Source organism: Scyliorhinus torazame, chromosome 5, assembly GCF_047496885.1.
Source record: "Scyliorhinus torazame isolate Kashiwa2021f chromosome 5, sScyTor2.1, whole genome shotgun sequence".
In the NCBI taxonomy this organism is placed as follows: Eukaryota; Metazoa; Chordata; class Chondrichthyes; order Carcharhiniformes; family Scyliorhinidae; genus Scyliorhinus; species Scyliorhinus torazame.
Window position 1 is genome coordinate 311131145 of NC_092711.1, and position 26079 is coordinate 311157223.

The 26079-nt window shown below is 48.8% G+C and overlaps 1 protein-coding gene across 5 annotated transcripts in view; it reads right to left on the reverse strand.

The window, feature by feature from the left end:
- aff2 (AF4/FMR2 family, member 2) overlaps positions 1-26079 on the reverse strand; it is a 658399-nt gene that overhangs the window by 218834 nt on the left and 413486 nt on the right. For all 5 annotated transcript variants that reach the window (XM_072505919.1, XM_072505920.1, XM_072505921.1 and 2 more), the window contains 3 exons: positions 21656-21742; positions 11433-11469; positions 11135-11186 (listed from right to left, as the gene is read on the reverse strand). In XM_072505919.1, the coding sequence (XP_072362020.1) occupies positions 11135-11186; positions 11433-11469; positions 21656-21742 (176 nt within the window). The remainder of the gene's footprint in view (positions 1-11134; positions 11187-11432; positions 11470-21655; positions 21743-26079) is intronic.

A 26079-nucleotide genomic window follows, 5' to 3' on the forward strand; every position in this document is an offset into this window, starting at 1 on the left:
TCTAATCAGAATAATGATGGTGGTGGCAGATGGAGTAAGTCTGCCAGAATTTTTTCAACCATTGTTACTGAATGGTCTCAACAGCCAACACGGATCTTCATTTTAAAAAGAATTCTCATTATCAAAGCCATTCAAATCAAAGTTTATTGTTTCAGTCTCTCTCATTCTGTGTTCATTGTCGTCATAGCTATTCCGGGCTCAGTTTACTTTATAAAAAGACAAGTGATCATGTGTATATTGATTCTGTTTGAAATAAGAAATTACTGATTATGCTCTGGCTTTCATGCGGTTGTTGTGCTGAACGTGCTATTTTGTGTCAGACTCGGGCCATCGCAACTCTGAAATGAAAACCCATTCGCAATCCGGGAGCTGAAAAGTCTTGCTCCGAACCGCAACAGCAACTGGCATTTAAATAACACCTTCGGCACGGAGCAACATTCTGAGCGGTCCTCGGTCACAAAATGGAGGGCAGGCCAATGAATGAGAAGGCAGGAGGCCTGGCGGAATGTTTGGTCACAGAGGCTGATTTCTAAGAGGCTCTGAGGGAAAGAAGCAGGTGGAGAGGCGAAGAGTATTAGGGGCAAATTCCACGGCGTTAAAACCTAGGCAGCTTAGGGCTGTCAATGGTTGGCCGATTGGCACTGGGGGGGGGGTTGGGGACCGGATGATCCCGCCAGCGACCAATGGCGTGTTGCCTACACTGCTGCGAAACAGCCGGCGGATTGCGAGGAAAATCCTGCCAGATGAGGTTTTTCAGGAGGTGGACAGGCAGAAATCGAGTTATTCCAGAAAGAGCGACTCATCCACAATTTCAGTTTTTAAAGTTTGTCATGGACATGGGTGTCATGGCCCCGGCGTTTGCATTTGTTGCCCATCCTTAATTGAGAGCAGTCAAGATTCAATCACACTAATGTGGATCAGGAGTGAATAGGCTCACAATGACCATGAAACCATTGTCGATTGGCAAAGGCTAACCTGGTTCACTAATGTCCTTCAGGGAAGGAAATCTGCCGTCCTTACCTGGTCTGGCCTACAGGGGACTCTAGACACACAACAGTGTGAATTATAGAATTTACAGTGCAAAAGGAGGCCATTCGGCCCATCAAGTCTGCACTGGCTCTTGGAAAGAGCACCCTACCCAAGCCCACACCTCCACCCTATCTCCATAACCCAGTAACCCCACCTAACATTAAGGGCAATTTTGGACACTAAGGGCAATTTAACATGGCCAATCCACCTAACCTGCACATCTTTGGACTGTGGGAGGAAACCAGAGCCCCCAGAGGAAACCCACGCACACACGGGGAGAACGTGCAGACTCCGCACAGACAGTGACCCAAGCCGGGAATCAAACCTGGGACCCTGGAGCTGTGAAGCAATTGTGCTAACCACTATGCTACCGTGCTGCCCATGATTGACTCTTAAATGCTGGCCGAGCCACCGATGCCCCCTTTCCATGAATAAATAAAACAAAGTCACACATAGGCCAGACGTGGTAACGACAGCAGATCCTATTCTATTAAAGACACGAGTGAACCAGCTGGGTTTATGCGACAATCAATGACAATTTCAGGGTCGACATGGCAGAGACTTTCAATCCTAGGTATTGCCATGCTGGGATTTAAAGCATTGACCCGGGAGCGTTAGCCTGGACCTCTAGATTACTCATCCAGTTTGACATTTCAGATGTATTAATAAGTGTGTGAGTCTAATTACACTGTTGGCTTTGTATTGTGAACAAACCAACATTTTTCAAGTCTTCCTCATCAAACTATATGGATGCAAAGTATCAGTGCACTGGCGCCTGGATATGCACCAGTTTTACACTTGAACATCTCTCTGAAGTACCAATACACACCACAACACTGTAGAAATTTAACCTCATTATCTGGCTTTGATGTGCCTCTTTCTGCTCGGTGCAACATAATCTAATCGCACCAGAACTTCAGTTACTCATATAATGGAGCCAAGTTGACCGAGCAGCCTGTATAGGCTCCCTTCCTTTTGGTTCCCTTGTTTCCTATTTTTTTTACTTTGTCATTATCGTTTTTGGTCCATGGATCTTTAATGGAGACATACCTTCAAGTCAAGCAAGGGATACTCCGAGGCCCCGACCGTAGAGCTCCAGGCGGAGAGGAAAGAGCTACAAAGGAACTTTGATCTGCTCTCCACCAGGAAAGCAGTGCACCAACTCCACAAGGCACGTGGGACCCTATACGAACACGAGGCAAAGCCAGCCGCCTGTTGACACACCAGCTGAGAAAGCAGGCAGCCACCAGAGAAATTGCACAAATCAGGGATACCAGAGGCACATTAAATTCAGAACCGGAAAAGATTAACAAAACCTTCAAGGCCTTCTAGCAAGGGCTGTACACCTCAGAGCCCCCAATGGGGGAGTCTGGGATGAAACGGTTCCATGATGGACTGGACATACCAGTCGTGGGGGAGGGCAGAAAACGGGGCCTGGAAGCACCACTAGCACTGGGAGAGATCATGGACAGCATTAGCTCCATGCAGGCGGGGAAGGTGCCGGGACCGACGGGTTCCCGGTGGACTTCTACAAAAAATTTGCGACAGCACTGACCCCGCACCTGCGGGAGATGTTCACAGGCTCGCTAGCGAGGGGCACACTGCCACCTATGCCAGCACAGGCCTCAATCTCGTTGATACCTAAGAAAGATAAAGACCCAACGGAATGTGGGTCATACAGACCCATCTCACTGCTGAGCGCAGATGCCAAAATACTGGCCAAAATCTTAGCCAAAAGGCTAGAAGACTGCGTACCAGAAGTGGTCGCAGAGGACCAGACGGATTTTGTCAAAGGTAGGCTGCTAACCTCGAACATCAGGCGCCTGCTAAACATGATAATGACCCCATCCGGGCAGAGAATACCAGAGGTGATTGGCTCCCTAGACGCAGAAAAGGCCTTCGACAGGGTCGAATGGAAATACCTCCTAGAGGTACTGGAGCGGTTCGGGCTTGGAACAGGGTTCACCTCCTGGGTAAAGCTCCTATACAACGCTCCCAAGGCGAGCGTACGGACCAACAACACCAACTCCCGATATTTCCAGCTGCACAGGGGCACCAGACAAGGATGCCCACTGTCCCCGCTGCTGTTCGCTCTAGCGATCGAACCACTAGCAATCGCTCTCAGAGCAGCAAAAAGCTGGAGGGGGATCCGAAGGGAAGGCAGAGAGCACAGAGTCTCACTCTATGCAGATGACCTGCTCCTCTACATTTCGGATCCACAGAGCAGCATGGACGGAATCACCGCGCTCCTGAAAGAGTTTGGCGCCTTCTCGGGCTACAAACTCAACATGAGCAAAAGCGAGATCTTCCCGGTACCCCCACAAGGAGGGGGGGCAGCCCTAACGGGACTGCCGTTTAAACAAACCTGACACAAATTCTGCTACCTGGGGATCCAAATAGCCCACGATTGGAAAGGGATCCACAAATGGAACCTCACCAGTCTGACAGAGGAAGTAAAAAAGGACCTGCAAAGATGGAACACACTCCCACTCTCCCTCGCGGGGAGAGTCCAGACAATCAAAATGAATGTGCTGCCCAGGTACCTCTTTCCACTTAGACCCATCCCGATCTACATCCCCAAGGCCTTTTTCGCAGCACTAGACAAACTAATCATGGCGTTCGTATGGGAGGGGGAAGAATGCTAGGATCCCAAAGAAGGTCCTACAAAACAACAAAATCCAGGGGGGGGCTGGCCCTCCCAAACCTACAACTTTACCACTGGGCGGCGACGGCTGAGCGAATAAGGGGATGGATCAAGGAGCCAGAAGCCGGGTGGGTGCGCGCGGAAGAGGCCTCCTGCATGGGGACCTCCCTCCGGGCCCTCGCCATGGCGGCACTCCCATCCCCACCCAAAAAACACTCCAGCAGCCCGGTGCTGATAGCCACACTCCAATCCTGGAACCAACTGCGGCAGCAATTTGGCCTGACCAAAATATCAGACAAAGCTCCCATCTGCAACAACCATAGGTTCGCACCAGCGCTGGCTGATGCCACCATTAAACAGCGGGGACAGGACGGAGGAACACTGACAGTCAGGGACCTATACACGGACGGCAGGATCGCAACAATGGACGAACTGACAGAGAAATTCCAGCTAGCCAGGGGGAACGGGCTCAGATACCTGCAACTCAAAAATTTCCTACGAAAGGAGAGAAGGTCGTGTCCACAACCGCCACGACAGACATTACTGGAAGAGTTACTGGGCGCAAGCATCCTAGATAAAGGGAACTGTAGCGACATGTATGACCGACTGGTAGAAAGGCCGACACCGTACTGGACGCAACAAGAAAGAAATGGGAGGAGGACCTGGGAATTGAAATAGGGTGGGGACTCTGGAGCGAAGCACTGCATAAGGTCAACTCCACCTCCACGTGCGCAAGGCTCAGCCTGACGCAACTAAAAGTGGCACATAGAGCCCACTTAACAAGAACTCGTATGAGTAGGTTCTTCCCAGAGTGGAGGATAGATGTGAACGGTGCCAAGGAGGCCCGGCCAACCACGCCCACATGTTCTGGTCTTGCCCCAGACTTGTGGAGTACGGCACAGCCTTCTTAGAGGCAATGTCCAAAGTGGTGTGCATGAGGGTGGAGAATCTCTCAGAATCTCTCCAAATGGAGAAAATCAAATTCACCATCCGAGGGTCAGACGACGGCTTCCACAGAACGTGGGAGCCATTCACCCAATTGTTCCGGGACCTGTTTGTGGCCAACAAAGAATAGACAGGTAGCCAAAAATCAGGGGAAAGTAGCTGAGGTGGGGAGGGGAGGGATAGACCGGGGGTGGGGGGGGGGGGGGAGATAGCAGCTAAACCTAAGGGAAAATAAAGACGAACCACAGGAGAAGGGGAGGGAGGGGAGGAGGGGGTGGAAGAGGGAGGAGACAGGGAACAATAGAGGGGAACCAGTGAGGTGGGGGGGAGGCAAGGGAATGGCAGCCGGAAGGAGGGCACGGGAAACAATAACAAACAGGCAAACAGGAGCAGAGAACAAGGAAAATCCGGGCGAAAAACTGGACGAACGGCTGAAGCGGAGGTGATCGCGAGACGACAACGGCAGCGAAAACCGTCTGGGAGGAGCAAGCGACAACACCAACACCAGATCCATTCGCGTATTGCCCTCTGTAATTGTTCTGTATTTGTTTCCCCGGTGCCCAAATGTATATGTACCCCCCCCCCCCCCCCAGCTTCCCATCCCCCCCACACAAACAGATGCCTACTTATGTGCTAAAAGCAATACTGCCAATTGTACAAAGCTGCTGTTATTGAGCTAGCGCATAATACCCTACCAGTTATTTTATTCTAACTTTTTTTTTGTTGTTGTTTGTTTTGTTTTTTGTGTGTGTTCCCTTCTCTTCTATGGATATCTATATATGTATTTTATTTTGTGTACATAACGGTAAATATATTTTATTCAAAAACCCAATAAAAAACATTTATAAAACAAGGTCAAGCAAGGGAAGTAAAGAACTCAAAAGTTGCAAAATAGTACACAGTGCTATGAAGATTTAGATTTTGAACAGAAGAACTCAGGCTTTATGGCACCCGAGAGATTGGAGGGATTTGGTTCAGTTGGTTGGCTGGTAGCCAATGGATTGGCCTGTGAGTGTATTCTACCCAGCAACAGACAGTGATTGCGTTCTGCAGGGTGCGTTGTTTTCTGAGAATCCAGGAGAAAGCTCCTGAGCGCTGAGAGGAAAGGTTGTGAGTTTTTCTCTCTCTCTTACAAATGTTTCCTACCTGCTGTTTCTGAGTCTGCAGAGAAGTCTCGAGACCCTGATGAATCTGCAGTGAAAACCATGACATACTGAATGCAAAGACCTCATCCAACTGGAGACTTTGAGTGAAAAAAAATCTAACTAGAAGATGTCCATCTGAAACAGAGACTTTTGTTGTCTTACGTTTTCATATTTTTTCCACTCCTCTTTCCCCCTGTGTTTGTCTGCCTTGTGTGTGTGTGTGTGTATAGAGGGTGGGGCGAGCTAAAGAGGGGAGGTAAGAAATTAGATTGTAGTTAACCAGTTTTATTTGTTGCCTACTTAATTATAGTTATTGTTATTCATGAATGTTAATTGAGTTTAAATTTACAAACCTGGTGACTGTAATTATTGGGCCGCCAAAGACCAGAGACTTTGGGTATTTTTAAAATTAAGAGTTAATTTCAACTTGCGACTTTGGGTCAAGTGGGGCTGGGATTGGCCGCACACTGGCCCAGGCTGTCGTGACACCTGTTATTTGCTGGACTGTCAGCTGTGGTTCAGTCATTTAGCCTTGTCATCATGGAGTCAGAGGGCGTGGGTTCAAATCCCACTCCAGAGATTGGGGTGCAAAATCTCAGCCTATAATCCAGTGCAGGGCTGAGGGACATGCAGCAGCATCGGAGGTGCTGGCTTTCAAAAGAGTCATCCAACCAAGGTCCTGTCTGGTCTCTCAAGTGGACATGGAAGATCCTATTAGGCTCTTTCAAAGAAGAGATGGGGATTTCTACCCCTCCACCTTGGCCAATTTTAATCCCTAAACTGCCACCACTAAAAACCCAGATTATGGTGTTGTTCTTTGTAACAAACAGTTGAGGACAAAATGGTTCCCATGTTACAACAGTGACGACACTTAAAACGTGCTTTATGGGCAGCACGGTGGCGCAGTGGGTTAGCCCTGCTGCCTCATGGCGCCGAGGTCCCAGGTTCGATCCCGGCTCTGGGTCACTGTCCGTGTGGAGTTTGCACATTCTCCCCGTGTCTGTGTGGGTTTCACCCCACAACCCAGATATGTGCAGGCTAGGTGGATTGGTCACGCTAAATTGCCCCTCAATTGGAAAAAAAAGATAATTGGTTCCTCTAAAATTGTTTTTTTTTTTTAAGTGCTTTATTAGCTTTAAAGCGATTTGGAACATGAGATTGTGAAAGATATTTGAAAGTTATTTTCTTTTCCATCAACTTAATTTAACAGTGAAAATGACAGCAATTAATAAAAATATACAAATCTCAATCGCTATAGGACAGCACGGTGGCACAGTGGTTAGCACTGCCGCCTCATGGCGCCAGGTTCGATCCTGGCTCTGGGTCATTGTCCGTGTGGAGTTTGCACATTCTCCCCGTGTTTCGCCCCCACAACCCAAAGATGTGCAGGGTCGATGGATTGGCCACACTAACTTGCCCCTTAATTGGAAAAAATGAACTGGGTACTCTAAATTTATAAAAACAATCTCAATCGCTATTTCTCAGTGTGAGAAACATTGATGGAAGGTCAATGGTCTGTAGCATGAACACAGTTTCTCCCTCCACAGATGCTGACAGACCTGCTGAGTATTTCCAGCAATCTTTGCCTCCACTTCAGATTTCCAGACCACAGTAGCTTGCTCAAATAATAATAATCTTTATTGTCACAAGTAGGCTTCCATTAACACAGCAATGAAGTTACTGTGAAAATCCCCTAGTCGCCACATTCCGGCGCCTGTTCGGGTACACGGAGGGAGAATTCAGAATGTCCAAAATATCTAACAGCACGTCACTTGGGACTTGTGGGAGGAAACCGGAGCACCCGGAGGAAACCCACGCAGACACGGGGAGAACGTGCAGACTTCGCACAGACAGTGACCCAAGCCGGGAATCGAACCTGGGACCCTGGCGCTGTGAAGCAACAGTGCTAACCACTGTGCTACCATGCCGCCCTTGCCTCTGATTCTTTTCACTGCGTATTAAATTTATCCACTGATACTTTAACTGCCAGTGCACCAGGAAGGTGTTTTGCAAAATCTTTGCAGATGTATGAGTTTTCAGATCGTTTTCCATGAATGGCAGAATGCGTGACAAAAATTCCCCACTTAGCTTTTTGAGGGAAAAAATCATGGAGAAAGAAACATTTTTTTCTAACTATGCTAACCTTATGTCAGACCTAGGCAAAGAAAGAGGAATCAAAGAACGAACTTGCCCTACTATACCACCTTTCACAATCTCAAGATATTCTAAAACACAGGTGGCAAAGGTAGTCAAGAAGGCATACGGCATGCTTGCTTTCATTGGCTGGGGCATTGAGTATAAGAATTGGCAAGTCATGCTGCAGCTGTATAGAACCTTAGTTAGGCCACACTTGGAGTACAGTGTTCAATACCAGAAGGATGTGGAGGCTTTAGAGAGGGTGCAGAAGAGATTTGCCAGGATGTTGCCTGGTATGGAGGGCATTAGCTATGAGGAGAGGCTGAATAAACTTGGTTTGTTCTCACTGGAACAAAGGAGGTTGAGGGGCGACCTGATGGAGATCTACAAAATTATGAGGGGCAGAGACAGAGTGGATAGTCAGAGACTTTTTCCAAGGGTAGAGGGGTCAATTACCAGTGGGCATAGGTTTAAGGTGCGAGGGGCAAGGTTTAGAGGAGATGTACGAGGTAAGTTTTTTACACAGAGGGTAGTGGGTGCCTGGAACTCGCTGCTGGAGGAGGTGGTGGAAGCAGGGACGATAGTGACGTTTAAGGGGCATCTTGACAAATACATGAATAGGATGGGAATAGAGGGATACGGACCCAGGAAGTGTAGAATATTTTAGTTTAGACGGGCAGCATGGTCGGCGCAGGCTCGGAGGGCCGAAGGGCCTGTTCCTGTGCTGTACTTTTTTTTGTTCTTTGTTCTCTACAGTCAATATAAAAATGAGAGTGAAATAAATACTTGGACATAAGGGCCAATTTTCGAATGGAATTTTTCCAGTGGGAAGCAGTGCTCTAAGGGAATTTTGATCTGTAAATCATTGACCCGTGTGCCTTGATTTGCCAACCATTTGAATCAACAGATGTAAAAGTCAGGTCCTGTGATTTCCAGTCCTTTGCTCCAAGCAGGTGTGACTCTTTACTGGGAGTGCTCTGCGCAGAGAGTTGGGCCGACAGCGAGATGGTCAGGGAGACCGACCTTGAGGTGAAATGGTGGGACACAAAGGCCCGGGGTAGATCTTTCCAACACCCCACCACCGCGCAGCAGGTTCCCCGTGGCAGGGCGGGCAAGCAACTGAAATCTCGATTCACAATCTCTATGATATCCTCCAGGGAGCAGAACCATAAAATTAGACTGAGGCATTCAGAGTGATGTCAGGAAGTACTTTTTCACACTCAGGCCACTGGGAATCTGGAATTCTGTGAAGAAATATTTTTTAAATGGTGTAATTGGCTCAATGGTTGAATGGCCTATTCCTATACTTATGTTCCACTTATTGAGTGATGAAGGAGCTACGCTCCAAAAGCTAGTGATTCCAAATAGACCTGTTGGACTTTAACCTGGTGTTGTAAGACTTCTTACTGTGCTCACCCCAGCCCAACGACGGCATCTCCGCATCATCACTTATTCTGAGTTAATTGGGATGTGTTTAGAACACTAATTTGGATCTGTTTAGACCAGGCAACAATAGGCAGAGTGCAAGAGGTTCTCGATTAATTTCAACAGTAAGAGGACAGAATAAGAGCGTGGGAGACAATAGGTACACAGTCCTTCAGACTGTACACAGTCCTTCAGACTGTACACCAGCAGGTTAGTGTTTTGCTCACTTGCAAAGAGTGGTTCACTGTCATTTTCTATTTGTCTATTTAATGTGATTTCAATAATGATGAGCTACTGTTTTGATTGAAGGTAAAGCACCTCAGGTTTGATATGTAAACTCCACGAAAGACCTTGTCATTTAACCCTATTAATAGCACACAAATAATCCTGACCTTCATAGACGTCCCATATTCACACCTCGGTTCCTTTCCAGCTCTCTATTCATCTCATTAAACTGCATTCAGCTGCCTTTTTGATGCATCTCTGAATTGCTCCCTTTCCAATATTATTTCATTGACAGCTTGTACAATTCAGACAGAGTGCACCTGAAGCTGCTTAACACCATAACTCAAAAGAGATCTTCAAGATGATGAAGAGGTTGGATAGAGTCTATGTAGAGAAGATCATGCCACTCACAGGCAAGATCAGAGCTAGTAAATATAAGATAGCTACTGCCGAATCCTGCAGGGAATTCAGGAGATACGTCCTTCCAAGGTGGTGAGGATGTGGAACTCACGAGTTGCGAAAAATGCCATCAGGCCAGAAGATGTAGGAGCAGAGGTCGGCCATTCGGTCCATCGAGTCTGCTCCAGTAGTCAATGACTCATCATGATTGATCTAATATGATGATCCTCTGCTTCATTTTCCCGCCTTATCTCCTTCTCCTCTATTCCCTCACTGAATAAAAATCTGTCTATCTCACCCTTGAACATACTTAACGACTCTACAGCCCTCTGCAGCAAAGAATTCCACAGATTCACTACTCTCTGAGAGAAGAAAATTCCTCCTCATCTCTGTGTTAAATGGGTGACCCTGACTCTGAGATTCTGCCCTCTGGTCGCCGACTCTGCCACCCGGAGAAACAACTTCTCAGCATCTACCCTGTCAAGACCTCGGAGAATGTGGGGTGAATTCCCCGCCAGCGGGATTCTCTGTTCTACCGGCAGCGCACCCCTGCCCGTGGATTTCCTGATGGTGCGGGGTAGCTACAATGGGAAATCCCATTAGCCAGCAGCGCCACCGAGAAACACGCGGCTGGGGACCGGCCTGTGTCTCAATAAGGTCATTCTTCTAACCTCGAAGGGAATGCACACGGCGGAGGGTGGAACAGAAGGGTATGGTGAACACTGGCATGGATCTGTTGGGTTGAATGAGTTTGTTGTAAATAGCTTGAACTCTAGCTTGCAGATTGGGGTCGGAATTCTCTGATCGTTGGGATTTTCCTTTCCCAGCGGCGTGGGGTGGCTTCAATGGGGAATCCCATTGACATGCAGCAGGAGTAGAGAATCCCACCGCCAGCAAACGGCCCGCTTCCGAGAAACACGCGGCTGGGGGCCCGGAGAATGCAGCCCCGGGTTTCTGGATACCGGGTATTCAGTTGCATTGGGCTGACCAAAAGGGGCCTCAGTATGAGGACAACAAACTGACCTCTGAAATCAGGATCATGAACCGCCGTCAATCTTTGACACCTCTGCAACGTACTGTTGAGATCCCCACACTCTCATACAGCTTCAGCTTCAGCCATCGAGAAGGCGCGTGAGCCTTTCTTTTTTTTTAAAAGAAAAAAGAATTTCAAGCCAATGGTACTCACGATTTCTGTGGTGCAGACTTTGTCGGAGGTTTTTCTTGAACATCACAGTGCTCTGAAAAGAAGCAGGCATTCGGAGTGTCACATCTTTGTTATTTTTACATAGACCTCCATCTACAGCTGTTGTGAGTTCCATTGAAATTCTGCGATCAACGCGCCACAACACATGATACTTTATCATCAGGAAATTATTCTTCCATCTTCCAAGCGTCTGCACCATGTAATTAACATTCCAATATTAAGTTTAATTACAGACAGAGCAGTAAATTGCCTTTAAAGACAAGAGTAAAAGGTGACCTACTTTGCCCATTGTACCCGGAGGTTAGATGCTGAGAATCCTACAAACAAAGAACATGAGACACATCAGAGCTCATTTCCTAACTGCACAATGCAAAGCAAAGGAGAGGTATGAATTCATTCACATAGCTTCTACATGAAATGATTGCAGAAATTAATGACTGAAAATACAAAAGCAATTAAGCAGAACACAATGGCACTGTGTCGCACTGTTTGTGTCAGATAATTGCCTAGTTGAATGAGAACTAAACACACAATTCTAACAGAATGAATATAGGATCATGGTGACAGAATACTGCTGATGAAAGAATATCACATGTTATGTCACCCTAACAATATCTCTTTGAAATATTTAATACAGTGCCCATTTCATTAAAGAGCAGACATCATGCATATTAAGCAAGGAATTTCCATATTCCTTTTTTATTGTGATAAATGGAATTCTCATTTATCCTAAAACAAGTTAAAAGCTACAAAAAAAGGCCAAATTATCCTTTGCAACTTAGCATTGGATTTTCTGATGATGCTGCCTTGAACATCGGAGCCTCTGATATGTCTCTTTTTCCTCAACTGAAGATTCCCCCCCCCCACCTTCCCCCCCCCCCCCACCCCCCACCCCCCCCCCCCCCCCCCACCATGGTTGACAGTCCTCGTCCCATTTCCCACACTCCTGCCCAATTTCCTTTCTTCCCCTCCCAGGACCGTGGTAGGATTCCCCTTGAGCTCATCAACCTCCATGTTCAATAGGCCATCCTCCACTATTTCTACCACCTGCAGGCTGCAGCCACCAGCAACCTCCCCCCCCCCCCCCCCTTCCAGCCTTTCAAAAGGACCTTCTTCTTCCCAACACTCCTCAGTCAACTCCCCCTTTCTTCCCGTGGCAAGCGCAGGTGGTACAATGCCCGTCCGCCACAAAACCCTCACTGATCACCCTCCAAGGCTCCTCACACGCTTCTAAGTGAAACTGCAATCCACGTGCACTTGTTTCAACTTAGCATACTGTATTTGCTGCTCAGAATGTGGTCTGTTCTATACATAGAACATAGAACAGCACAGTACAGGCCCTTCGGCCCACGATGTTATGCTGACCATTTATCCTAATCGAAAATCAACCTAACCTAATTTACTGCTGTCCATCGGGCAGCACGGTGGCGCAGTGGGTTAGCACTGCTGCCTCTCGGCGCCGAGGTCCCAGGTTCGATCCCGGCTCTGGGTCACTGTCTGTGCGGAGTTTGCACATTCTCCCCATGTTTGCGTCTGTTTCGCCTCCACAACCCAAAGATGTGCAGAGTAGATGGATTGGCCACGCTAAATTGTCCCTTAATTTGAAAAAAAATTAATTGGGTATTCTAAATTTAGAAAAATTAAATTTACTGCTGTCCATGTGCCTGTCCAAGAGTTGCTTAAATGTCCCTAATGACTCTGACTCCACCACCTCTGCTGGCAGTGCATTCCACACACCTACCACTCTCTGTGTGAAGAACCAATCAATATCTGACACCTCCCCTATACCTTCCTCCAATCCCCTTAAAATGATGTCCCCTCGTGACAGCCATTTCCGCACTGGGGAAAAGTCTCTGGCTATCCACTCTATCCATACCTCACATCACCTTGTACACCTCTATCAAGTCACCTCTCTTCCTTCTTCACTCCAGTGAGAAAAGCCCTAGCTCTCTCAACCTCACAGCGGTCTACATCCCACCCCAGGAAGAAGTGAGGAAGGCGCTGGACGAACTGTACACAGTTATAAACAAGTGCGAAACAGAACACCCGGAGGCCTTGTTCATCATGGCCGGAGACTTCAACAAGGCCAACCAAAAGAGTGTACTGCCAAAATTCCACCAGCACATCTCCTGTCCCACCAGGGGCGACAACACTCTTGACCACTGCTACTCAAAAATCAAGGGCGCCTACCGTTCCATCCCCCGACCGCACTTTGGGAAATCAGACCATAAGATGGTGCTCCTTCTCCCGGCATACAAGCAGAAACTCAAGCGTGAGAATGCAGCTAAGAAGGTTGTGCAGTGCTGGTTCGAGGAGACAGAAGAGCTCTTATGTGACTGCTTAGAGACAGTGGACTGGTCCATATTTAAGAACTCAGTGACCAACTTAAATGAGTATGCCACCACCGTCACAGACTTCATCAGCAAATGTGTGGATGACTGCGTGCCAAAGAAAGCAGTACGTACGTTCCCCAACCGGAAACCATGGCTCAATCGCGAGATTGACTCCCTACTGAAGGACAGATCTGAGGCGTTCAAGGCAGACGACCCTGACCTATACAAGAAATCCAGGTACGACCTCCGCAAAGCTTTCCGAGATGCCAAGCGAGAATATCAAACCAAGCTAGAGTCACAGACAGACTCTCAGCAGTTGTGGCAAGGACTAAACAACATAACGGACTATAAAGCGAAGCCGAACAGTATCTCTGGCTGCAGCGCACCCCCCCCCCCCCCCGATGAACTCAATGCATTCTATACTCGGTTCGAGCAGGTAACCAACAATCCGCTGTCGAGTGCCCCAGCAGCCCATAATTCACCCATACTCACCATCACAGCTTCCAAAGTCAGATCGGCCTTCCTGAAAGTGAACCCTCGGAAGGCGACGGGCCCGGACGGGATCCCTGGTCGTGCACTCAGAGCCTGCGCGGACCAGCTGGCAGAGGTATTCACGGACATCTTTAACCTGTCCCTACTCCACTCCGAGGTCCCCACCTACTTCAAGAAGACCACCATCATACCGGTACCAAAGAAGAACCAGGCAACGTGCCTCAATGACTACCGTCCGGTGGCCCTGACTTCAGTCGTAATGAAGTGCTTCGAGAGGTTGATCATGAAGCGCATCACCTCCATACTCCCAGAACGCCTTGATCCACTGCAATTCGCATAACGTTGCAACCGGTCCACATCAGACGCCATTTCCCTGGCCCTACACTCATCCCTAGAGCATCTCAAAAACAAGGACTCCTACATCAGACTCCTATTTATTGACTACAGCTCCGCCTTCAACACCATAATCCCAGCCAAGCTCATATCAAAGCTCCAAAACCTAGGACTTGGCTCTCCACTCTGCAACTGGATCCTCGATTTTCTGACTAACAGACCACAATCAGTAAGAATGAACAACAACACCTCCTCCACAATAGCCCTCAATACCGGGGCCCCACAAGCCTACGTACTTATCCCCCTACTCTACTCCCTGTACACACACGACTGCGTGGCAAAACTTGGTTCCAACTCCATCTACAAGTTTGCTGACGATGCGACCATCGTGGGCTGGATCTCAAAGTAACGACGAGTCAGAATACAGGAAGGAGATAGAGAACCTATTGGAGTGGTGTAGTGACAACAACCTCTCCCTCATTGCCAGCAAAACTAAAGAGCTGGTCATTGACTTCAGGAAGCAAAGTTCTGTGCACACCCCTGTCAGCATCAACGGGGCCGAGGTGGAGATGGTTAGCGGTTTCAAATTCCTAGGGGTGCACATTTCCAAAAATCTGTCCTGGTCCACCCACGTCGACGCTACCACCAAGAAAGCACAACAGCGCCTATACTTCCTCAGGAAAATAAGGAAATTTGTGTGTCCACATTAACCCTTACCAACTTTTACAGATGCACCATAGAAAGCATCCTATCAGGCTGCATCACAGCCTGGTACGGCAACTGCTCGGCCCAGGACCGCAAGAAACTTCAGAGAGTCGTGAACACTGCCCAATCCATCGCACGAACCTGCCTCCCATCCACTGACTCCATCTACACCTCCCTCTGCCTGGGGAAAGCGGGCAGCATAATCAAAGATCCCTCCCACCCGGCTTACTCACTCTTCCAACTTCTTCCATCGGGCAGGAGATACAGAAGTCTGAGAACACGCACAAAAGACTCAAAAACAGCTTCTTCCCCGTTGTTACCAGACTCCTAAATGTCCCTCTTATGGACTGACCTCATTAACACTACACCCTGTATGCTTCATCCGATGCCGGTGCTTTTGTAGTTACATTGTATATGTTGTGTTGCCCTATTATGTATTTTCTTTAATTCCCTTTTCTTCCCATTACTTAATGATCTGTTGAGCTGCTCGCAGAAAAATACTTTTCACTGTATCTCGGTACACGTGACAATAAACAAATCCAATCCAACCTTTCTTCCCAAGACATGCCCTCTAGTGCAGGTAGCATCCTGGTAAATTTCCTCTGCACCCTCTCCAAAGCATCCACATACCAGGGAAAACAAACGCAGATTGAGAGAATGTATTGTGGAACATCTCCTTCACCCTGCAATCAACAGCCTGACATTCCAACCCTCCGCCTCGCCCTCACATTAAATTCGGTGCCCTGGCAGCGTTCCGATGAAGCTCAAGGATCAGCACCTCATCTTTCGATCAGCCACTATAAGCATTCCGGACTCAACGTTGAGTTCAACAATTGCGGACTGTAATCTCGTCCCCATTTTGTTTCCGTTCTCTTTGCAGGATTTGGGCTCTCGGTTTCCTCTTGCTTTTGCTGTCGGCTGATAACCTATCAGCACTCCGCCCTACACCCCCCCCCCCCCCCCCCCCCCCCCCCCACACCCACCCTGTGGCAAATCTCTTGTTTCTTTACTTTTTAAATTACTTTGGCCCTGCACCGTTAAAGTTTTTGTCCATTAATCTTTCCTGCCGTCCACCCTATCTCAGGCCTTCCCTTTTGTTTTCTTCCTCCACCTTTCACTCTTTCACTGATTGGAACCTATTAACTTTCTAACCTTTTCCAGCTCTGACGAAAGGCCGTGACCCGAAATGCTAATTCTCTTTCTCTCTCCACGGACGCTTTCTGACCTGCTCAGAATTTCCAGCATTTTCCGTCTTGCTCTCAGATTATAAGCATTGCGTCCGAAGCAGTTCAGAGAAGGTTCATGTGACTGGTGAGGGGGAGGGGGGGTTAGTTTATGAGGACAGGTTGGGTAGGCTGGGCCTGTATCAGCTGGAGTTTAGGAGAATGAGGGGTGATCTTATTGAAACATCACGGGCGCGATTTAACTAAATGGGAATAAAGACCCACAACGAGTGCCGAGTAACACAACGCTATCGAGCGGCACCGCGGGTAGTTAGGGGGCCTCAGGAGGGAACGCGCGGCCAAGGCCTCACAAAGCTCCGTTTTCTTCACTGAGGAACTCGGCTCGCCGGAACACACGATGCAACGGGAGATCGGGATGCCATTTTTAAATGGGACCCAATCTCTAGAGACCCTGCCGTGACCCCCAACACACCCCCAGCACTAACGCACCATGAGAGGGCATCCCTGGGCCCACCCTCCCTGCCACCCTCCCTGCCACCCACTGGCACAATCGTGACCGTGTGGAAAATGCAGTTTGGCACCTTGGCTGTACCCATTTGATACGCTGGCAGTGCCTCTGCTGGCTAGCAGTGCCAGCTGGGCACCTTGGCAGTGCCAGTCTGGCACCAAGGTTCATTCCGAATCTGGCGACCATACTGGCATCATTACATGCTCTCTTAAGGAAACATCATAAATGAGCATGGAGGATGTTGAAGTAAAACAGCAACTGTTGTCCTCTACACTGCGAACACATTAAGACCCTGCCAGACCACTCCGAATCACACGCTGGACAATTGTAACGTTTTAGGAATATTGGCTTCTAAATATTGGGACAATTTAAGGGTTAAAAGCCTGGGGTTAGAATGTGTTCAGCCGGGCTTGGGTAGCTTTAGCGGCCAGCATGTGGATCTGGATTGTCTGCCTCGCCGCTCCACTTTTCTGCCCCGACCCGCCGGCGGGATTCTCTGTTACGCCGGCCGGTCAATGGGGTTTCCCATTGTGGGGCAGCCCCATGCTCTCAGGAAACCCCCGGGCGCTGGCAAAACGGAGAATCCCGCCGACGGAGAATCCCGCCCGTGATATTTGCCAAGGAATGTTTTTTTCAGTCTGGGGCAATGCATAGTGTTTGCCTGGGGAATTCCCTAGGGAGTTAATGTGCTTACAGTCCATGGGAAAATGAATTTGCTTTTTTAGCTTGGGGCGATGACGTCAGGAGCTCAGAGAGAGACATTTTGAGAATCTGTGGAAAGAGGCAGTTTTGGAGAAAGCTGCGGAAGAGACAGAGTTTGGGAGACAGACGTTTGAAAGTAAAGTCTGATCTGATAACCCTTGTTTTTTAGACCACAGATAAAGGCAGTTTTTTTCCCCGATAGGATAGGAAAAACTAGTAATAATATTCTAAAGCAGAGCAGTCTCATCTAAAGACAAGGAAGAGGCTGAAACAACACATTTGAAGTGGCTATTTGAAGAATTTCAGCCAGAGTCTGAAGGGGTTCTAACAAAAGCCAAAATCAGTTCTTTAATGCATGTATTACTGCATGCCTTGCTGATTTAAGCTGTGTGTTTCCTTTCTTGTTGTTTAATGTAAAATTGTATAGTTGCATTAAGGGGTGATTGTAAGCTGTTCTTTTTCGGGTGTAAAGTTAAAAGCTTAATATTGTGTTTATAAAAAAGGTTTTGTTTTAGAAATACCAAAGCCCTATTTTTTTTATGCAATCACTCCTGGAGCGAATCAGTCTTTCCTCACAGTCTTAAAATAAACTGTAATATTGGGGATTTGGTCTAGTATCCTCGCCACTGCTGGGGTCTGGTCTGGGATCGTAATACTGTCTAGGGCAGCATGGTGGCGCAGTGGTTAGCATTGCTGCCTCACGGCGCCGAGGTCCCAGGTTCGATCCCGGCTCTGGGTCACTGTCCGTGTGGCGTTTGCACATTCTCCCCATGTTTGCGTGGGTTTCACCCCCACAACCCAAAAATGTGCAGGCTAGGTGGATTGGCCACGCTGAATTGCCCCTTCATTGGAAAAAATTAATTGGGTATTCTATATATATTTTTAAAAAAGTAATACTGTCTATATGGCATTGTGCAGCGTTGTTTCATCGGAAGGGTGATGGGATGGAGAGACCGATAGCCTATGCATAGAGAACCTTGGCTGGCACAGAGTGCAGGAATGCTCAGATTGACGGGCAAGGACTAGCTGTGATCTTAACAGTCAAAACGTTCCATCAATACGTTTATGGGCAGCACTTCGCAATCATCACGGGCCACAAACCGTTATTCAGCTTTTTCAAAGAAGACAAGGTGATACACCGATAGTTTTGACCGGGATCCAGAGGTGGGCACTAATGTTGGCGGCGCACGTGTATGCCTTTGAGTATCGTCTGGGTGCGCAGATTGGGTATACGGATGCCCTGAACCAGCTCCCATTGCAGACATGCCCCCTTCAGCCCCGCCAGGAGCAGACAACGCCATGTGGGTGCTACATTGTATGGACACGTTGCCTGTCACAGCCTCGTAAATTCATGTGTGGGCGCAAAGCAGGTTGGCAAAGCAGTGCCACGTTGTCCTACATGGGGGACTACAGGGAAACCTTCCTGAAGAACTGTGGGTTTCCCAACCAAACAACAGGAGCTTAGCGTTGAAGAGGGCATTCTCCTGTGGGGAACCCATGTACTAGTCCTGAGGCAAGGCAGGAAAACCATCCTGCGCACAATGGACATTTGGGGGGTGTCCAAAATGAAGATGCTCGCCAGGAGCTATGTGTGGTGGCCTGAGCTTGATGGTGACATCGAGAGGTTGGCGCAGCAGTGTACGGCATGCCAACGCCATCAAAACTCCCTTTGTCAGCCTCACTTCACCCCTGGCCTTGGGTGCGGTTTCACGCCAGTTTTGCCGGTTCTTTCTTAGGTTCAATGTTTCTACTACTTGTCGCTACCCACTCAGAACGGATGGACGTTTACCAGTTGCCATCCACCACTTCGCGAATCACCAAATAGAAACTGCGCCAATCATTCAGTGTCCATGGCATCCGGGAAGTGCCGTCACTGACGATGGCTCTCCATTCACCAGCAAGGAATTCTCGAAGTTCATGCAGGTGAATGGACTTAAACACAACCTCCCCGCACCACACCTCTTCAAACGGCATGGCCGAGCGGGCAGTACAGACGTTTAAGAGGGGCCTGAAAAACATGGCACAGGGTCAACTGAGACAGAATTGGCAGGTTTCCTGTTCAACTATCGGAGCACCCCACACATGACAGTCGGAGTAGCACCGACCGAGTTACTGATAGGCCGAAGACTACGAACCCGTCGGAGCCTAACGTTTCCCATGCTTGGTGGGAAGGTGGAGAAGAAACAAAACCTCCAGAAAAAGTAGCATGACCACCGGAAGCGGGACAGAGGGTTCAAGCCAGGGGACACTGTGCACATCCAGAATTTGGGGGACAGTGCCCGGTGGATATCGGGGAACATAGTAGAGAAGACTGGACCAGTCTCTTATACAGTCAAAACCAAGGAGCGGACAGTGTGCCAACATGTGCCAACAGCTCAATGGCAGGTATCTCGCACTGACGAATCAGTTTCTCGTTCCTCTTGCCCATCCTCCATGAGCCAGGGAGCAATAAATACTCCCCGTGGTCCAAAACCACTGATATGTGCGAGATGGAGAACTCAGGGACAGACAGGGAGACAGAAACACCCATAATCTCGGATAACAGTTTGGTTAGGGGGAGACCGCTGACAAGCGTCCCCCCACCCTCTCCGAGAGGATTGGCATGGAAGCTGTGCTCCCTGACACGCTCCACTCCCTCTGACCCAACCCCGCAACAGCCTCGGGCAAAGCAGCGAATTAGACTCCCTCCACCTCCAACGACAGAGGGACCAAGGGGGGGATGCAATAACCCCCATGAGACCCATGGGAATGACCCATTTGATCTCCCCACGGGCTCGTGCAATGCAAGCTCCCTCATGAGCGGCGGAGGCCCAGCAGGTGGGGCTGGTGAACCTTATACTTAAAAGTCGGCCCGGATTGGGGCAGAGCAGATGGGTAGACCCGGCTGGGACCTATGTGCTGTCTGCCGTGTTGCGGTCTTTGATTTTGTTTACCAAAATAAAACTTCTGTTTGTAACCTTCTCAGGATTCCTGAAGATATTATAATCTCCATATCTATAAAATGCTTTGGACTATCCTGAGGTGGAAGACACTATGGAGTCCGAGCATTCCACAGACAATGAACGATTCAGCGGTGCAGTGACTGCTATTATGTAGATAAATACATCAGCCATGCTTGGATGCACCTAGATATCATAAACAGCAAGGAGAACATGAAAAGGAGATTCAACCCCTTGTACCAGCTATGTCATTCAATTAGATGATAGCGGATTTACCAACTGGCAACAATCTAGCACAAGTGTACTGCATTCATGTCATTTTTAGATCATGGAATAATGGAATCATAGAATTTACATTCAGCCCATCAGGTCTGCACCGGCTCTTGGAAAGATCACCCACCTAAGCCCACACCTCCGCCCCTTCCCCGCAATCCTGTAACCCCACCTAACACCAGGGAAATTTAGCATGGCCAATCCACCTAACCTGCACATCTTTGGACCGTGGGAGGAAACCGGAGCACCCGGAGGAAACCCACGCAGACACGGGGAGAACTTGCAGACTCCGCACAGACAGTGACCCAAGCCGGGAATCGAACCTGGGACCCTGGAGCTGTGAAACAACTGTGCTAACCACTGTGCTACTGTGCCGCCAGATGTTAGGGTGAATCTCCAACCTTTCCCCATGGGAGCACCAAAGGGCTGACGTGCCAGCCAGGGTGTCCGATTTGCAGTGTTCCTGAAGAAGAATGGCCGGAAAACCAGAAGCACTGTGAATGGGGTCTTCTCTCTCTCCAAGTCTCGGATCCACACTCCTGTCAGGCAGGGATCCACTGGGCCCTGAGTCTCAAAATATTGACCCTCAGGTGGAACATATAACCAGACGCAGAAATTTCACAGAGAAATACCTCTGATGTGCCATCTGCATCACTCTTGCCTACACCCATCAGATGGGCATGTAGATTGTAGGACGGAGTTGGATGACAGGAGGCTCAGGGGGAGCATAAACACCAGCAGAAGTCAAGTGGGCCGGATGGCCCGTTTCAGCATTGCAGGTTCTGTGTAATTCAATGTATTTGTTTGGTTCACATTGCGTCGATAGTCCAAGTTACTAAAAAGGATTCAATACAAGGAACAAAGGTAGTCATCGATTTCTATATAAAACCTCGATATTGTAGCCCACTGTGAGGGCTACAAATAGAATTTGTTTCAATTCTAATTCCTAGTTTGCTCTCAAAAGGTTTTTAAACGTTTCCCAACTCCTGATTAAATCCGTCGGATTAAATTCAGATTCGACGGCAGCTCCCTACCTTGTTTGGGATCGGGAACTTGGTTGGGTCGGCCTTGCCAGGTGTGTGTATGGCTGTCAAGGGAGGAGGCCATGAATGTGTCATCTCCTGCAGCGGGAAAAAAAACAAAAAACAATTTCACAAATCAATTTGTGACCCATTTCGCAGTGCGTCGACCGTGTATTGTTATAACCATTGTAACGGTCTCCAGTAGACATCTGACTGCTCAAAGCGCCCCTCATGGTATTAGTGTAACGACGGGAATTGAAATGCAAAACCAAACCTTACTGTTACATCTTTTTGCTATTTGCACTGTGTTTATTTTGTATGCGTTGAGCACGGGTGATGAGTTATTCCTTCTTCCAGTGTTCGCTCCTATACTTCAAAAGTACAGCAATTTTAAAAAAAGATTTAACTAAAAGCTATATCCCATTTCTTCTAAATGTGCTGATGATACGGGACACTAAGCTGTCACAGGCACTTTGCATAAATGAGATACATTCTACTCAATGCTCCATTAAATGTGTGGGCGAGAACCACGCAGTCCTCTGCTGTGTGTAGCTGCAGGCTAATGATATACGGTCTCCAGCATCTAAAATCGCTTTGTTCTTAGAAGACAGTTTCTACTGAGCTCCGTCACAGCCTTTGTTTAGTGTTATTAAACATGTTTCTGACTATTCGATCAACTCACCTAACACCAATAAAGCTTAGCTTTAAAGGCACCGCGTTTCGGTGCTAAACTGCGCATTGGTAAGACTGAATGATTTGTCAGGCAGAGTGCAGACACCATCATGGTGATTGTCAACCTAATGGCTTCAGTCTTCTGTCAAATTCAACAACGTGAAGATAAATAAAGAACTGATGATTGGCTGAATTTCTCTCCGCACTTAATAATATTTGTTTGCCTGTTTAAAAAACATTGTGATACACAAAGCAACTCGACAGACATTGCATTGGAATGTCGCGCATCTTAATTGTTGTATGTGGTTTCCAAGTTGGCCTTCCGCCTCCTGGGTGCCTTCTTGATTTCAGCGAGGCTGTGCAACCAGGTGAAAAGCAGAGGTGAGGCACGCCAACCATACTTATGCGTGGCAATCTGAGCTCAGTTAGCACTGAATATGTTTTGTGAGATCAAGGTCAACTCCAGGACCTGAGCACGCCATCGAGGCTGACTCTGCTGTGTAGCACGAAGGAAGGATTGCTTTGTTGGGGGGTGTCATCTTTCAAATGAGACATTAAACAGAGGCCCCTTTTCTGGTAGCTGTCGAAGATCCCATAGAACAATGTGAAGCAGAGGCAGGAAGATGCCCTGGCTGACATTCATCTCGATACCAATTCCACCAAAACGGATCCACTGGTATTTATCTCACCGACTATTGGGGGAACCTTACTGAATAACGACTGGTTTGTTCACAAAATATGGGTGAGCACATTTAATTGCGACAAACAATTTATTGACTGGGATGGATTTTTGGGACATCCCGAGGGCGCAATGCACCAATTAAAGTACTTTCATTTCCTGGAGTCAGAGGAACATAGGAACAGAAATAGGCCCCTTGAGTCTACACCACCTTTCATGGCTGATCTGTGGCCTAACTCTAGATACCTGCCTTTGACCCATATCCCTTTACACCTTTGTTCAACAAAAATTTATCTAGCTCAGATTTAAAATGAACAACTGATCTAGCATGCCATTTGTGGAAGAGAGTTCCAAATCTTTGTAATAATCTTTATTATTATCACTAGTAGGCTTACATTAACACTGCAATGAAGTTACTGTGAAAATCCCCGAGTCTGGACGCCCTCGAGGAAGCAGGTCGCAGGTCGGATCGCTCCGGCCCACGATGGGCAAACGGACCTGTTTTGCAGGATTTTCTCGGGACCTGGCGACCTGAATCGGTGGAGGAGACGAAAGGAAGAGGCTTTCCCCCCCCGGGGTATGGACAGTTGGACCAGAAGTGGTCGCGTGGAGCGGCGAAGATCGAAGCGGGAGCAGCGGGGACCCCAGACCGGGCGGCGAAGCATGGCGGACGGCAGGGACCAGGGAGCGGAGGTTCACTGGCCAAGGGAGCAGCAGATGGAGTTTTTTCGGAACTGCTTCACCGAATTGAAGAGGGACACGTTGGACCCGATGAGGGCGGTGATGGATTGAATGGTCGAGGCGCAGGTGGTCCAAGAAAATGCGCTAAGGGAGGTCGAGGTGAAGCTCTCCATCCAGGCGGACACAGTAACGGAGCTGGAGCATGAGGTGGAGGAGCTGAACTCTCGCCAGAGGAGGATGCAGGAGCAGCTTGAAGAGCTGGGGAATAGAGCCAGGAGGCAGAACCTGAGAATCGTGGGCCTCCTCGAGGGCTGTGAGGGATCGGATGCAGGCGCATATGTGGTGGGTATGCTCGGGGCGCTGATGGGACCGGAGGCCTTCCCTCGACCCCTGGAGTTGGACGGGGCGCATAGAAGCCCAGGACGGGCGACCGACCGAGGGCCTTGGTGGTTCGCTTTCACCGGCTTGCTGACAGGGAACGTGTGCTGCGATGGGCCAAGGCGGAGAGGAGCAGCAGATGGGAGAACTGCGAGGTGCGCATCTACCAGGACCTGGGAACGGAGCTGGCCAAGAGGCGTGCAGGATTCATCAAGGTAAAGGCAGCCCTCTATAAAAAGGAGGTGAGATTTGGAATGCTGTGTCCTGCGAAGCTTTGGGTTACGTTTGAGGAACTCATTCACTACTTCGAGACACCAGAACAGGTTTGGGCCTTTATTAAAGAGAGGAAGCTGGACTTGAACTAACGGGCATTTAGTTTTTTCAGTGCTCTACAGTGGCGGCGGTCTGTTAACCCAACTTGCTTTGACTAGGCGTGGACTTTTATTAAAAGTCCTGACAGGTCAAGCCTCGGGGGGCGGTCAGGAGGGGGGGACAGCCGGGAAGGAGAGCAGAGAAGACTTAAGAGGGCAAGGGGGGGGGGGGGGGGGGGGGCGAGGGGGGGGTGATCAGGGATCCCCCGGGGGAGAAAGTTGCTTGCAGGGAACAGCGTAGGAAACCGACAGCAGCAGCACCCGGGGTGGGGGGGGGGGGGGGGGGGGGGGGTTAGAGCCACATTAGTTTAGTTGCACACGTGGGACATGAGCAAACAGAGCTGATAGGGGAAGTGCTCTATTAATGTGCTTATTCTTTCCCATTGTTCGTTTTCAATATGTTAAGGTTTTTGTAAATGGCCTTCTTTTTTCTCTGTAAATGTTACAAATCTGTTTTAAATAAAACATTTCCAAAAAAAATGTTTTTTTAAATCCCCGAGTCGCCACACTCTGGCGCCTGTTCGGGTACACAGAGGGAGAATTCAGATGTCCAATTCACCTAACAGCACGTCTTTCGGGACTTGGGCGAGGAAACCGGAGCACCCGGAGGAAACCCACGCAGGCACGGGGGCGGGGGGGAGGTGCAGACTCGGCACGGACAGTGACCCAAGCCGGGAATCGAACCTGGGACCCTGGCGCTTGTCGTGTTGGCTGTTCTGATGCACAAATGATCCAACACGGCTGTAGATGGTACAACTCTGTTTTATTGTCTAATCAATGGTTACAACTAACTGCTGGCTTGGGTACGTGCTTCACCAGCTAACCTGTGGACCCAGCCCTATCACTATATTAGTGAGGCACTCAGCACATGGTCTATGTCTGAGTGGCACGCTGTGAGCTCTGTGCTCTGAGCTATCTCCTGGTAGAATGAGCGGGAACTGTGGTGTTCCCTGTTTTATAGTGCGTGTGCTCTCACTGGTGATTGGCTGCGATGTTATGTGTGTGCTGGTTGGTCCAACTGCCTGTCCATCAGTGTGTGTGTGATTGCACCATGATATGCTGATGTGGATATCATGACAGCGCTGTGAAGCAATAGTGCAAACCACTGTGCTACTGTGCTGCCCATAATGGAGAGGATTTGCAGGTCGACAGTCAAACTGTTTGGCCACATTATGAACACATCTTCCGTAGCCATCCTGAAGGTGGACCCGGACCCTGAGTTTCTACGGCAGACGCAAGGACACTACCCACAGCACCACAAGAGTGTCTCCTGACCATTCTGTTCAGAGGATGAAAGGCCTGAAATCCGTTCACCACCTTACTGTCTCCCATCAGGTGACTGCCACCACTAATAGCCACCCGAGTCATTTTCTTAATTCCTGGAAAGTCACTGACCAGAGCTGGGTCAATGGACCTTTACGTGGTCCCTGTCCCGCCCACGGTGATCTTGCGGTGGGCGGGCGGAAGAATCCAGCCCCCAACCTCTCGTCCATTATTGTCCGATTCAAAGGTAACTAAACTAGGGTGAACTCAATGCCATTCACTTATTGGTGGCATATCTATCACGGCGGACCTGTGAAGGGGTTAAACAAAGACCAATTGCACTTGAAGCAAAATAGGTTAGGTTAATAATCCAGCTCTGAGGAAACAATGAG